The following is a 14,308-nucleotide window of genomic DNA, read 5'->3' as shown; positions in this document are numbered from 1 at the left end:
TTATCACTTTTTGTACAGAATCGTCTAGTTCACTTTTCCTGTTTGTCATCGTGCCTGAGGCATGCGATGTATTAGAGATATTTGTCAAGTTCTTACACTCGTTTACTAGTGTATAGCTATTACTTAGCTCAATGGTACCTTACTTTGTTGAATAAATACTTCTAAACAGTGGCATCGCGTATCACGTTATCCTTTTAACATTTAGCCATGCTGTTACTGCGCTTGTGTATAGTAAAGACTTCAGTGCCCATTCCAAAGTATCTTTTTACTTGATACGTCTACTAAGTAGAAGACCAACTTATTCATATTGAGTTTCGAAGGGATAATATACTAAAAGTAGGTAGGACATCTGGTCATGCTGAACATATACACATTGCCAATGTGCTATGCCATACAAACTGGGCATTAGATGCTAATCTAATTCAAATACCAGAATAGAAAGGAAAGTAAGAAGGGATATGGGGTAGATAAGATTGAACAAAAACATCGCCATTTCGAGACACCAAAAGCTAGACATACCAGGGTATCAAGATCATCTTCAGAGGTAAGAACATTCGAATAAACGAGAACTGAAGTGTAGAACGAAACTCGAAAATGAGAGAAAAGCTAGACACCACGAACAAACCGCGCAGCTGCCTCTATCATCTCCTCCTGCTCTTCCTGCCACCCAAGAATATGTCCCATCATATAGATATCATGCGGCAAGCCTGGCATTTCCAGGTATTCGACATTATTGCCCGGGACAGCCCGCATCGCATCCGCAAACCCCCTGACACTATCGCACAGCATCTCCGCACCCCCAACTTGGGCGAAGATCGGAACAGGCGTCGCAAAGGGATGCAGCGCCGGCGACAGGTACGGATCATCCAGACGCACTGACTTCGACGGAGCAAACGCACGCGCACCCCACGCGGCCATCTCCCCATCACAGTAGTCAGTCCGCTGATTCCGGTGGGCGTTGACAGCCTGCGAGTCACCCTCGAAGCTGTACTCAACCGAGGGTGAGAACAGAAGACACGCCCGAGGCGGCGGCAGCTCTGCAAGCTCATGGCCGCTCTCCTGCTGGAACGAGGCGAGGTGGCGCAATAGAGCCATGACCATGGTAGCTCCGGATGAGTCGCCGACGAGCACGATGCGGGACGGTGAGATGTTCAGTTCTCGAACAAGGTAGAGATATGAGGTCATGGCGTCTTGCATGGGCCCCGGATAAGGGGTTGGATTATTACCACCTGCTAGCCGGTACTGCACCCACAGCGACCGGGTACCTGTACCCAGCTTCTCGTTGAGTAGGTCAGCTGTGAAGCCGGAGTCGTCGGGCCTGCCAGTTAGCCAGAGAAATGCGCTGCCGTGGAATGATAGGATGACGAGGCTCTTCTCGTCATCTGTTTCTTGCTCTTGATCATCATCCTTGATGTCGATGATTTGTGGCAAGGTCTTAGGTGGAGGAGAGGGATACCATGTCCCGCCGATGGTTTCAGGTTTGATGGTGTCGCTTGTGAAAGCACCGCGATACGAGTCTTCCGGGGCTGGGTTCATGAGGACCCATCGGTCGCCCAGCTTGCCTGACTCTAGGCTCAGGGACTGCGCGTAGCCGAGTTCGCGGATGATGGTCATGGCTAGCTTTGTGAGACGGGTGGTGAAGGCTTGGCGATATGTCCATGTCGGACTCTGTCTGAAAGAGGGTATTATGTAGTATATGCCAAGAAGTAGAGATACTAGTGAGATTCGGATGATTGATATAAGCAGCCAGATGGTCCAACCTGGTTGGCGAGTCCGCCAGCCGTTGGGGATAGCGTCGTCCTCGGCCAGCGTGCGCGCCATTTTCGACGCTTTTTTTTCTTTCTAGAAGTGTTGCCTGATACTAATCGGTTCGTACCTCGATGGGAGATGACAGAGGTGGCTTGTCTGGCAATATAAGATGGGGCAGCCTTGCTGAGATCACCCGCTCTAAGCAACCCGCGCGGCAATCTGGAACAGGCCTGATTGGCTGCCTTTGCTGCGTGGAGCATGACTTCGATATTGTCCAATCGGAGCCCAGCCGAACAAACTCGGAAGCCTCAGGCAAGAACCCCGGTTGGGTTGCACATACTCTTCCTCGATTAGAACCCCCTGTATCTCTTTCTATGTCATCTGGTGTTCGTCTGTTTCATTTTCACATGCTTGTAGATACTCTACCTGTCCAAGTCAGTCTTGTCTACTACCTGAGTATATCCTATTCTATGGAACAATATTGTCCTAAATATATACTCTTCGGCTCATTTACTATTTGTACTGCCAAGTTGACATGATTTGAGAGGCGGACGGCCTCTGCTTTCTATGGCTGCAGTGTAAAATCATGGTCATGCCGACCTTTCAGATAGTCATAGTCCTCATCCACCCACTCAACGCACGGTATCAAATGGCCCCAGTCCACCTTCCCTTGTAAGCTCCGAGGTAGTATGACCTTCAAGTCTGAACGGTACCACGCCGGGAAATGAATCGTCACGAGCATAACACGCGGGTCATCTGTGCGGTTCGGCATGCCTGCATGCCACAACCGGAAGTCTCGAATAATGATAGCTCCCTTCGGTAGAGATGGCTGCACTGGGGGAGATATCTTGCGGCGAGCCTCAACGATCTCCGGGATCACACCCGTGTCGTCACTGTCCCGAGGATCGGCGTCACGGTGGCTACCAGGCCAGAGCTCGGTGGCGCCATTCTCCGGTGAGGTTGCCACCAGATTTACATTGATACACAGTCCAAACGGAATCTTGGGAAAGTCAAAATGCACGTCGACATGCACCGGTTGCCGGTCCTCGGCTTTGAAGGCCGTGTTGGCGCTATAGAAACGTAGGTGTGGGTTTGGCCCCAGCATGCATTCGGTGATAGCAGTAGCCCAGGGGTTTGCAATGACATCCTCAAACATGTAGTTCGGGTCGACGACTGGCTCTTGCTGGATATTTCCTGTGCGGGAGCCAAAGTTGCGGTGGGTTTGCGGATTGGCATATAGAGTCTTGGCCTCAGGGACCATGCGCTCGTTCAATTTGTCGAGATGGGCAGGGTCAACGCCGTTGGTGATAACACAAACGCCATCTCGATGAAGGCCTTCAAGAGCCGCTTGGAGGTTATGAGAAGAGAGCTTTTTGGTAGCCCGTTCCTCGTCCGAAAGTGTAATTTGAACCAGCTGCGGGGTTACCATGGTGGCGTTTTCAGTTGGAATCGTAGTAAGGAAACTGAGAAAAAGACCGGGGATCAGACTATAACATTTACTGCACTGCTCCCAGAAGCGAGAGGGGTCACCTATATAGTTTGCAGAGCATAGATACATTTGGATGAGCGCACTGATAAGCAACTCCTCCCGACTAAAGTGATACGCCTTCCCAGTTGGGAATGGCCGGTGGTGGCGGCAGGTGACCCGACCAATCGCTGGCCTGAGGTTTACCGTCGGCTGCTTGGACCTTCCTCTCTTCCTTCGTCCTTCTTCATTCTGATAGTCAGGAGGACTCCAGTTGGCACTTGACTCGTTATCTGCCGTGCTGCTGCTCCTCACAGGTCTTGGACCCTGCAGGTCTGTGAAGTCAAGATATAGCAAATCGATAAACAAAGGCAAGACTCAACTATAAAGTAGGGGCTTGCGTCCAGAAGGTGTGTGATTGACTTTCTAAGCGAAATATTGCCCTTTGCTCCTTTTGTTGTATCATTTAATCTAACCAGTCATGTCTCTAGAGGGGAATAGAAAGAAGTCGGGGGTTCCGGATGAAATCGTCAAACAATTACCTAGTAACGTTGAAGAGACTGGGGCTGAACGAACCAATGATGCAGAAAAATCCCTGGCCCATACCAGATTCGAGCACAGTCTCGGGTTCTGGAAGGCGTGCCAGTTCTACCGTCCAGCCCTGCTATGGTCTTGCTTCGTCAACCTAGCAGTCATTCTGTGTGGCTTTGACGGCGCCTTAATTGGAAGTCTGGTGGGGCTGACTCCGTTTGTTCGCACATATGGCAGATTGGTGGACGGGCAATATGCGGTTGCTCCCTCTTGGCTGTCTGCCTTCAATTATGCATCATACGTGGGCAGTGTGCCTGGCTCGCTGGTGGCAGGCATTGCCTACGACAAATACGGCCCGCGCATGACCCTCGCTGCAGCTTCAATCGGCTCGATCGGGTCCATCTTCTTTCAGTTCTTCAGCGAAGGCCCAGCTCTTCTCTTTGTTGGCGAGCTACTTAACGGATTTATTACAGGTGTCTACCCTGTCCTCGCCAATGCCTATGTTAGTGAAGTTGCTCCCGTTGCAGCTCGCGGTGTCCTCGCTGCCGTCATAAACCTGTCCTATGTCATTGGTCAACTAGTGGCATCGGGACTACTCAAGGGGACCAGCACGATGGATAGCAAGTGGGCTTATAAGATCCCGTTCGCTTCACAATGGGCTCTGCCTGTCTTCATCCTTTCGCTCATATACTTCTGTCCGACTCCTCCTTACTGGCTCTGCAAGAAGGGTCGACCAGAGCAAGCGCGAAAATCTATCCAGCGTTTGACGACATCCGAAGTTGACGTGGACGCATACCTCGCTCATATAGAAGAGACTCTCCGCTTAGAAGAGAGCTCCAGGACTAAGGCCAGCATTCTCGACTGCTTTCGCGGTACAAATCTACGGCGCACTATTATCTCCTGTCAGGCTTTCAATATTCAAGCCCTCTGTGGTAATATCTTGTTCATAAATTATGCCGTTTACTTTTTCGAGAATGCTGGTCTAGATACGTCGGATGCTTTCTCAATGAATGTGGGGCTGACATGCATGGGCTTCGTTGGGACACTAGCCTCCTATGTTCTCATCTCATACGCCGGTCGGCGCACCATCTACCTGTGGGGCTCTACCGTAATCGCCTTGCTCCTACTTCTCGTCGGGATTCTGGCCGTTGTGCCCCAGCACAATTCGGGACCTGTGTGGGCCATGTCCGCCCTAATGGTGATATGCAACCTCGTCTACGACATGTCGGTGGGACCACTGTGCTTCACCGTTATGTCCGAGGTGTCTGCCGTTAATTTGAGAGGTGTCACTATAGCCCTGTCCAATGTCACTGTGGTGATATGGTCTGTCATATTTGCTGTCGCCATTCCCTATGCAATGGACACTACGGGTGCCAACTGGGGCGGCAAGCTGGGATTCCTATTCGCTGGAATCGGAGTCTTGGATACACTCTGGTGCTACTTCTTCCTGCCGGAGACTAAAGGTCGAACATTTGAGGAGCTGGATTTCATGTTCCAGCAGAAGCTACCCACGCGTCAGTTTAGCAAGTACCAGTTTACAGAGACACAGCAAGTAGCACCAGAGGCTTAGCTTGTTGTCACAATAGAAACTAAGAACATACAATCAGAAGGCAAGCCTCTGAGATATGTGAATATTAGGTTCTAGTGAGCAGTTGGAAAGGCTATTTTACGTTTGACTCAATGGTTAACTGGGCCACCTTTAGTGAAGTACTTATAGTTGAGTTAATTATTCTAGCTTTTTCTTAATGACCTTGGTCTAGTTTCTTCCTCGAACTCATCGACTTCAGATAAAGAAGCAGCAGCTATCTTGATCTAAGTGCTACACAAGCTCCCCGTATGCCGCGCGGTTAGAAACGAGCTTCATTTTCCTGTTCCTTTTTGAGGTTTCCACTTCATCCAACGGTGTGGCATATCGTGTAGAGAATGAGAGCTCGGCACAGCTAGAGCACGGGAGCTTGGCTGTCCGTCAACAGTCAGGATGTGAAATAGGACTACCACTGACCATCAGCCAAGTCTAGATATAAGGAAGAATAAACGCCTACTGCTTGCTGTTCGCTACGCGGCTAGCTGACGCCCCTACTACATAAGAAAGAAACAGGAGAGTGAACATTAAAAGGGTATTGGTTGCAGATGACCAATCGTCTAGACATACTGAACTTGCTTGATAAGGACTGTTTATGTGGAATTCAGTGTGACCTTAGTAATCGCCTATCTGTATGCGTTAGACCCCCTTGGTCTGTCGATGAGCAAGCTGCTTCTTTCATTGACAAGGAAGGTGGGTGATTACTATAGTAACTGTTGTCTTGGCAGCTTTTTGGAGTGTTAATTTAGTTCTTTGCTTATGTGGCGCTAAGATTATTGCTCCTTCAACAAGCGGGTCCCATAGCTCAGTTGGTTAGAGCGTGACGCTAATAACGTCAAAGTCGAGGGTTCGAGCCCCTCTGGGACCATCTTTTTGTATACAAGTTTTTTTTCCTCTTTCTCCCTCACCCCTCTAACCAACTAACATTTTCAAGCTATGCTTTTCTGGACCATGTTTGTGGTCAGGTTGCAGCATCGTATGACAACTCATATTACCATCTCATGCACGACCTGCCGGTCCAATATGGGGATTACAGAAAAGTCCATACCCAAGTCCCATTAATCTATCCATACATTGACAAGGAATTAGATACTCTTGGAAAACTCTCCTGGTATTCCCGTGATGACAAGGGTTAATTATATATATGTATATATATCCCTTGATGGTGCGTAGAGATCGAATAGTGTCGATCGCGGGTATAACGTGTAAATACCGCCGACTAGATATGGACTTACCTAGACAGACAACACACTGCTAGTATGACTCGGCTTCGCATTACGCACGTACGCCAGAAAGGTCAAGTGAATTTTAATTTTTGATTGGATCCAACGAGCATGACAATTGATAGAGTAAGATGAATAGAGAAAGAGGTAGGTAAAAAAGCAAAAAAGATGGTCCCAGAGGGGCTCGAACCCTCGACTTTGACGTTATTAGCGTCACGCTCTAACCAACTGAGCTATGGGACCCGCTTGTTGAAAAGGTTGTTTTAAATCGGCTATATAATCCAAAGCCAAAGTGGGTCACTGTTTCTTGGTGCTTCGATGGTCTCAATAGCACGTCCAAGTTGTATACAAAGTAGTACGCTGACTCTAACATCTTGCTTCTAGAGGATTGTGATTATGGAGCTCTTTTACCATATATTTTGGATTGTAGTACTTGTACTGTGGTTTATTGATTTCCTAGCATGTAAGTACTATTTCTAGTACTGGTCCGTAGAGAATCTTGGTCTAAGCGAACGGCTGGGGCACCCTGAAAGAATATATATGTATTCCAATCCGCCAATTTCAATCCGAACGTCGTCTGTACTTCCGGTCTCGCTAGTAATACTAGTACATAGTGTTAGTAGCACTACTTGCAAGCATGATGCCACTAATACCACTGTTCATTATTATATTATGGAATATGAACCACTACCTCGTACTAGTACTAGTGGTAGTGTGAGTAGAACCCTATCCTAGTGTTCCCTTTGGGACACTGAGAAGGGCTCCATGTTTAGTGACCACTTTAGCCGATTCAATGCTAAGTTGCAATACAGATATTGAGATGGCATTAGTGTTACGCTTCTCCAGCAGTTACTTGAGGTTCTTTACACGGCACTCGGCCCACGCGCGCCAGAAAATAGGTGCATCTTGGGAAGGGGGCAACCAGCATCCATCATGAGGGCTCCGGCGTCAACGTACTTACTCGTGATGAGATAAATTACTTTGAAGACTTCATGGCTGGTACTGACGGTGTGCATAGTATCGCGCGCTCAGAGATGGTGAAAGTGCCTAGAACAAGGAGTCTGACATGTTTACTCTAGTCGGCAGTCTGACTGAAGTCTAAAACTGACGTTACTTCTCTTGTTATCGATATTTTGAGTTATCCAGTCGATTACCGTATACACGTTGGACTGTCCCTTCAAATTCCCACCATCACCCCGGGTGAGCAAATTGTCCGTTGCTACGATGTCTTCGCCGTTTTTGCGCTTTGTTGAAAGAATGGGGCCGTGGGCTAATTCATCACCGAGAAATTGGACCGTAGGTTTCAATACCCCAAAGGACCTGACCATACCCAAAATAATGCCTTTAAAGTTCTGCGAGAGTCTGGTAGATGTGGCGATAAGAGTCATCACTCTCATGATTTAAGCTTGCTTGAGAGACTTCTCGCAGAAGATATTAGGCGTTTGAGAATCAATAGTAAATAGCGACATGACATGGACATTTTCCAGCGCGTTTAACTCGAAATAATGACGGAGGTCTCGTGAAATGTGAAATCTCGGGTTTCTCTTTAGTGATGTAGACTAGTTGGACAAGATTTTCCTGGTAGGTAGTACTGTGCTATGTATAAAGACAGGACCCCTGCGGTAGGATGGCCTGCACAGAGCAGACAACTTTTATAGAAGGAGAGCTGTCATTTGGGCTCTAGTCTACGCTAAGTATTTTGCATCATAAAATTTTGGGGGCGCAGGGTGAATTTGAAAAGGCTTTCTTACAACCTGTGGCACGATGAGATGAATGGGCTCAGATTAATGGCGGTGTCTTACATTAATAATGAAACGCTAGCCCTATCTCCAGGGAATGATGAGATCCAACAATACCATCAGACCCTCCATCCTAATTACATTCCCGGAAGCCCTTTTAATAGGTACGTAGTAGCAATGTAATGGGTATAGCCTGTCGAAAACGGTTTCGCCAAGATGAAAGCTGAAGATTTCAACACATGCATGGTTACTTGCCAAAAGGGACTCTATCCAGCAGCAAACAACTCTTTCAATGGACTGAAAAAGAAGAAGCATTACTAGGGGGTATGACACAAAGACTTGCAATTTGTTGCTGACTCCATGGAGTACATCAAGCCACTGACTCAGTGACTTGTAAAGCTCACCGAGGAGTAACATTCCGCAACGTGACCAACCCATTCCAATTGCTCCGCAAATGGTTGCTAGCCAAAAGTCAAATACGAGACATACATGAAAACGACTAATCAGAGCTGTGACAGCTCAAAGCCACCGTCGATGAAATGCCATTACAGATGTCATGTCTCAAGTGAACCACGGGACAAGGGGCTGCCAGAACCCAGTGAATGGCATGCCCCGAGTGCGCAGTGCGGATACCACCCCCTTTCTGGTGCATTACCAAGACAGACAGTGATAAGTGTGGAAGCACATCCATGTAAAGCCTGTCGCTCTATTTACTATGGATAAGGGAGCCCCAGGTCATATATTTACCAATCAGCCTAAGAGAACCCGTGGTGACATCAACTCAAGGCCACCGACTTTGCCCATTCAGGCCCTATACGCATAAGACTTCGATACGAGTCATAGCCTCTAAGGTTACATGCGTAGCCTTCACAACCGTGGCAGAATAGTGCTTGAAAAGTCCGCGGCGGTTCCAAAACCTTGATTATTTTCTATTGGTATTCGACTACCGAATCATGAATTCCTTCATGCTACCGAAGTCGTAGGTTAGGACCTAGAATGTATAGTATCTAGCTCATATCGCGGATAATGTCATAGCAGAGGAGCATCTTATCTATGTCAATACTAGGTAAATGACTTTCGATATGTCATTAAAGAGCGCCAGTGGGCAAAATTAAGCCTATTACACATGGCTTGAAACCAAAGCGTCACATTATTCGAGTGAAATTCCATGTTTGGCCTGTGCCAATTTTGACTTAATCATCCTTCACACTCAACTTTTCCAACAAGAGTCGCAGCATTGGATTTGCCTCGTTGGTGATCTTCTCAATCCGGTCAATCTCACAAATGATCGATCCCTCCAATTGCAGCAGGTATTCCCGACAATGCTGGAATGTTCCAGAGGTGTCAAGGTACTCAACAATGTGTTGCTTTATCTCTAGGGCCAGTGGCTGCATTCCACTGGTCGTAATTGCAGTAGGCCGCTGTCGGAAGACACCGTCAATGAGGTCTCTAAACCGCGCGTGGTTCGCAGCACAGTGGACAATCGGGTACGAAAATTTTCCCTCGTCGAGGTCTTCACAGAACCCTTTTTGCTCGACGTATAGACCGGAGCGAAGATTCATGTAATCATCACGGATCTGAAAGAATCGCCCAAACAGGATGGTGAGTCCGTTCATATTAACCTCGTTGTTGGATGTACTTCTCCCTTCGGCCTGCATGAGTCTCAAGAGGAGACGAAACAACCCCCCGGTCTTGTTGTCTACCATGTTCAAATACTCTGAGGGGGACGGGCATTTGAGCTTATATTTCCAGCACAAATCCCAACTTTGTCCCAGGTACAGGTTCTCCAATTCCTCGAGCAGGATCTCAACGGCGTTAGGGTTGCGGAACTGACGGGCAACTTGGACGGCTTGGACGAACATAAAATTGGCGCTGTTAATCGCTTGCGAATGGCCGAAGATAGTGTGTGTGGCGGGCTTTCCTCGTCGCTTGGGTGAGTTGTCTTCAATGTCGTCTAGGATCAACGACGCATTATGGAGAACATCGACCAGCTGTCGGATTTTGTTCAGTGATGCCTCGTCTACCTCAAGCCAGTAGTTCAATGCTTCGATCATTTGGGATCGGACCCCCTTTGAAGGCATGGAACAGATATACTGAATTGGTGCTTGGAGGGCTGTGTCGGTGGGTTTGTACCACAGCCCTTCTGCTTCCTGGGTTTCTTGGCTGCAACCCTATATAACGCTTTGTTAGGCCTCATTCTGCTAGAATGTCCAACAACTGAAAGTTTGGAGCATACTTCAATAGATAAAACCCCCTTTGTTGCCTCATCAGATTGGGGTAGCTTAGCTTCTTTGTGGTCTCTGCCACCGAATAAGCTCTCGCAAAGCTTGACTACTCTCGAGAGAAGCGCCAATACAGCTCGCATAAACTGCTCGATATCATGTTTGTCTAATGCCGGTTGGGCATTCAGATTCATGAACTTCTGTGCATTGGGTTTTGGATTAAATCGAGTGGGGATTAGCTTTCCATCTTCAGATAAAGAATTGCTGAAGCTGGGCTTGTTAGGCATGTCTGGTTCAGTGTTGCAACCTCGATGGTCATTGCTTTTGTTCGGATCCTGCACATTTACTGAGTGATTGCGCCACGCATGGTGACGAGGAGCGCAACTGGCCCAGTAGTGAGTCCCAGCCACGGTAATCCCCGCCACCTCAATCCACTTCCTCACGTGAAAGGGGAGTGAGGGATTTTGGGCAAAAACCATGCTTTTTCGTTCAAGATATTGCTGTTCCAAATTGACGAGAAGCTGGCGAACCTTGGCTTTTGCCTCATCGATAGAGATGTTCTCGGTCCGACGAACCACTTCCACCACGTTAGTGAGTCTACTCCCACTGGTTACAGACTCATGATACTCCCGATCGAAGCTCCAGTAATCATTGGTCCAGATGATTGCCTTGTCAATTGGCTCCATAACGGGCTCGATGAGCTTTTTGTCTTCATCTGACAGACGCATGGCCATGCCAAATTCCACCATAGGCCAGAATGCCCTGAGGTAATCAGCGACGGGATTTCTTCCATACTGAACACAAGAAAGGGTGAAGGTGAGTTATACCTGATGCCAAAATCATCCCTTCTGTAGGCTTGGTATTCTTCCAAGGAGTTGAACTGAGGCGCCTTTCCCTCTTTACCCCCTGCAGCGGACAGCCATCCTTTATTATACATGTCAAACATGTACATACCCAAGTCACGGTCAATGCGAATCGCCTCAAGTAAGATTTGCGACACCAGCTTCTTCAACTTGGGAGCACGGGTGCTTCGGCGTGACGACAGTGGCTGGCCATTTGGGTCAAAGAGAGCGCCGAAGTCACGATGTTCTGCCCTGGCTTGATCCATATCCATTGCCTCGTACCCATCTAACTGCCGGGTTAGCTATTAATAAGAACACTGATTTTGTTCATTACCAACCATCGTGGAGCATTCCTAAATCGGTCAAGTAGGTCAAGATTGCTAGTCTCTCGGGAGGCACCTCAGGATAGGCAAATGCCCCCAGATTTCCCAGCTCACTGATGGAAATCAGTGCTTTATCTGCCAGGCCATCATGTAAACAATGGTCCCAGTCCCGAAGAGCTCTTCTGGTGGCTGAATCCGCGACATCAACTTGCTCGTTTATACGTATTGGCAAAGTGGTAAATGATGGCGTCTTCTTGATGGCCTCCGCATCAATGGGTCGGGAATGTTGCCAACAGTCCATGTTGTGTAAAGAGATGTGAGTGTGCTACTCCTAAGTAAAGTGTGAGCTGATGATAGGTATCTCAGCAAATCAATACACAGCACAAGAGTATGGAGCTACCTTTCCGAGCCGCCGGATCTCTGGGTTACACAGAGCTTTTTAAAGTGGACCCATTGATATGGACCCGCGGCATTCCATCTTATTTTGACTTAAGTCGAGAAGAAACTCGCTTCTGAGTAGAGACTCAGTGCGTCATCAATCTAGAACCACTTGTACATTAATTTTGTTTGCTACCTCTTTCCGGACGGGTTGCACATCAGTGTAGTAGCCGCGGAGATTATTCCTGGGAAAGCATAGTATAGTTCGTAGCATGGACGCCAAACTTTCGACATAAGCGTACCCAATAATGTAGTATGGTACTCCTACAATGTAAATAATAGAGATGGACTGGCTTCAGAGTCGTGGCCTTGATGTACTGGTAATCACTGCCTGAACGTCTTATTCTGCTTGGAAATTGACATCAGTGTAGTAGCCGCGGAGATTATCCCTGGGAGAGCAAAGTATATTTCGTAGACTAGACATCAAAGTTCCAACATTAGCGTGCTCAAGGATGTAGTATGGTACTCCTGTGCAATGAAAATGATAGCTACGGACTGACTTCAGCGTTGTGACTTCGATCTACTGGTAATCACCAGCGGAGCGCCTCATCTAGCCTTAAGGGTTGACATCATGACAAGAGCCCTATGATCGTCACCAGAGCCGTTAATGCAACGTGCTGTGATATTTAGAAATAAGCTTGCGACATTCCCACGCTAATGACCGGTCTCATTTCAAGATAATTGCGCGAGGCATACGGGAATACACTCGGAAACCGACAAGACGGCCAGAAAAAATAAATTCGAAACTACATCCCATCCACTTTCTCTCTTCTTCTAAAACATCTATCTGGATAAGAGCGAATCAAATAAAATAAAGATATCAACACACAGCTTCTCTCTTGACTATGTCCGATATCAGTCTTGAACAAGTTGCCATCATGGCATGCTCATTGGTATGAGCCCAACCCCTTTAACGATGCACATTCCGATGATAACGGACCAATGCCTGGTATAGGGCACAGGAGCGTTGATATTGATGATTATCTACAACTACTTTTTCCACCCCTTGGCACGGGTGCCAGGGCCTTTGACTGGAGCGGTTTTCCCGGTAAGTCCAACCTCCTCAAGGCAGCCATCTTACCTGTTCTGAGAAAGAATTGTCCGTTGGTAACTCTTATAGTTCTGGACAATGAGAACCTTGCATCGCCGGAATCTAAACCCAGGTCTGGCACAACTACATGAGAAATATGGTCAGACACACCGTTAATCTTCTCCCCACCTCTCGGGCTCTACGGGCAGCTCTGCTGATGCACTGAGGGGAGTTTTTGGATACAGGCCCTATTGTTCGAGTTGGCCCCAACCAACTGTCATTCACAAGTGTCGAAGCCCAGAAGATTATCTACAATGCCAAGCCGACCGACAACGGCGCCGATGAACCATTTAATAGAAGCGGAACTCTACAGGACGTTATACTCTTACTCTTATTAAAGGCACGCCATATCGGCTCGCTCTCGAGCCGAGCTGAACATAAGAAAATACGGAGACGTCTACTTCCGGGTTTCACATCAAACGCGCTTTTCGAACAGGAATCTCTGCTGCGTCTACATGTGGACAACCTCTTGCATGCACTCGCACAACGTCAAGAACATCAAGGTCCCAATGATTTGACTGAATATTTTTCCAGATTCCTTTGGGATTTTGTGAGTGACCTTTCCTTTGGGGAGCCTCTAATTCAAGAAAAGAAAGGTGAGTTGATACTCTCTTGAACTCCTACTCCTCTTTTTTCTTCTTTCTTGCTTCCTAGTATTTTGTGCCCGGCGCATTCCCCCATCTGAAGCTGCATTTGCTAATTGAGACCCCCACGCAGACACGCTGCAATCGCTGGTTGATCTATACGAAAATTTCTTCCCCCTAATAGAAGCTATCAACTATGCGGTTCCACAAGTTCAAGGATCAATCAGATTGGTTCTCCACCTGATACCGTCACTGACTCTGGGCGCGGTTTTGCCCACAGCCACATTCAGAGAGTATGTACCCAATATTGCCGTACCCCAGTTACTTCATAGTTAGGTTAGGCACCACTAAGCTGTTTACATCTTCTTTCTTTCTAGTTGCATTGACCGACAGGATGGTCGATGTGATTTCATCACGCATATTATGGGCCACAAAAGCCGTGATCCCACTGAATTAAAGCTGAGCTATGAGGAAATGCATAGCAACGCCACTATCCTAACGTGAGTCGCTGCCCCCCCCC

At 47.7% G+C, this 14,308-nt stretch overlaps 5 protein-coding genes and 2 non-coding genes across 7 annotated transcripts in view; 3 read left to right on the top strand and 4 right to left on the bottom strand.

The window, feature by feature from the left end:
• Positions 1-252: 252 nt before the first annotated feature.
• BO85DRAFT_446602 (alpha/beta-hydrolase) lies at positions 253-1,888 on the bottom strand. The gene has a single exon (XM_025659542.1). It carries the CDS (start codon positions 1,819-1,821, stop codon positions 607-609), a length of 1,215 nt encoding a protein of 404 aa, XP_025519370.1. The 5' UTR covers positions 1,822-1,888; the 3' UTR covers positions 253-606.
• A 205-nt stretch (positions 1,889-2,093) lies between these two features.
• Positions 2,094-3,310, bottom strand: BO85DRAFT_446601 (phytanoyl-CoA dioxygenase family protein; the record flags this gene model as incomplete). The annotated part of the gene is made up of 1 exon (XM_025659541.1): positions 2,094-3,310. The coding sequence occupies one exon, from the start codon at positions 3,305-3,307 to the stop codon at positions 2,315-2,317; it is 993 nt and encodes a 330-aa protein (XP_025519369.1). The 3' UTR covers positions 2,094-2,314.
• A 355-nt stretch (positions 3,311-3,665) lies between these two features.
• BO85DRAFT_446600 (MFS alpha-glucoside transporter) lies at positions 3,666-5,586 on the top strand. Its single transcript, XM_025659540.1, has one exon. It carries the CDS (start codon positions 3,696-3,698, stop codon positions 5,313-5,315), a length of 1,620 nt encoding a protein of 539 aa, XP_025519368.1. The 5' UTR covers positions 3,666-3,695; the 3' UTR covers positions 5,316-5,586.
• A 535-nt stretch (positions 5,587-6,121) lies between these two features.
• BO85DRAFT_t62 lies at positions 6,122-6,195 on the top strand. Its single transcript has one exon. It is a non-coding gene; the product is annotated as a tRNA-Ile (tRNA).
• A 524-nt stretch (positions 6,196-6,719) lies between these two features.
• BO85DRAFT_t60 lies at positions 6,720-6,793 on the bottom strand. Its single transcript has one exon. It is a non-coding gene; the product is annotated as a tRNA-Ile (tRNA).
• A 2,689-nt stretch (positions 6,794-9,482) lies between these two features.
• BO85DRAFT_475527 (bifunctional terpene synthase/polyprenyl synthetase family protein) lies at positions 9,483-11,977 on the bottom strand (the record flags this gene model as incomplete). The annotated part of the gene is made up of 5 exons (XM_025662735.1): positions 9,483-10,460; positions 10,526-11,297; positions 11,339-11,417; positions 11,466-11,639; positions 11,692-11,977. The coding sequence occupies 5 exons, from the start codon at positions 11,975-11,977 to the stop codon at positions 9,483-9,485; spliced, it is 2,289 nt and encodes a 762-aa protein (XP_025519367.1).
• A 1,113-nt stretch (positions 11,978-13,090) lies between these two features.
• The window catches only part of BO85DRAFT_507086 (benzoate 4-monooxygenase cytochrome P450), a gene marked incomplete at its 5' end in the record, with an annotated part of 2,120 nt that continues 902 nt past the window's right edge, over positions 13,091-14,308 (top strand). Inside the window, 5 exons of the mRNA XM_025664385.1 lie at positions 13,091-13,162; positions 13,235-13,316; positions 13,372-13,800; positions 13,910-14,108; positions 14,166-14,288. Of these exons, the coding sequence (XP_025519366.1) occupies positions 13,091-13,162; positions 13,235-13,316; positions 13,372-13,800; positions 13,910-14,108; positions 14,166-14,288 (905 nt within the window). The remainder of the gene's footprint in view (positions 13,163-13,234; positions 13,317-13,371; positions 13,801-13,909; positions 14,109-14,165; positions 14,289-14,308) is intronic.

The sequence above is a fragment of the Aspergillus piperis genome (genome assembly GCF_003184755.1).
Source record: "Aspergillus piperis CBS 112811 unplaced genomic scaffold BO85scaffold_3, whole genome shotgun sequence".
Taxonomy (NCBI): Eukaryota; Fungi; Ascomycota; class Eurotiomycetes; order Eurotiales; family Aspergillaceae; genus Aspergillus; species Aspergillus piperis.
The sequence above is the reverse complement of the archived record's forward strand: the minus strand, read 5'-3'. Positions and strand labels throughout refer to the sequence as shown.

Bases quoted from the DNA above. Each gene is read 5' to 3' on its own strand.
- BO85DRAFT_446600 (XM_025659540.1), top strand. From the start codon at position 3,696: ATGTCTCTAGAGGGGAATAGAAAGAAGTCGGGGGTTCCGGATGAAATC.
- BO85DRAFT_446602 (XM_025659542.1), bottom strand. From the start codon at position 1,821: ATGGCGCGCACGCTGGCCGAGGACGACGCTATCCCCAACGGCTGGCGG.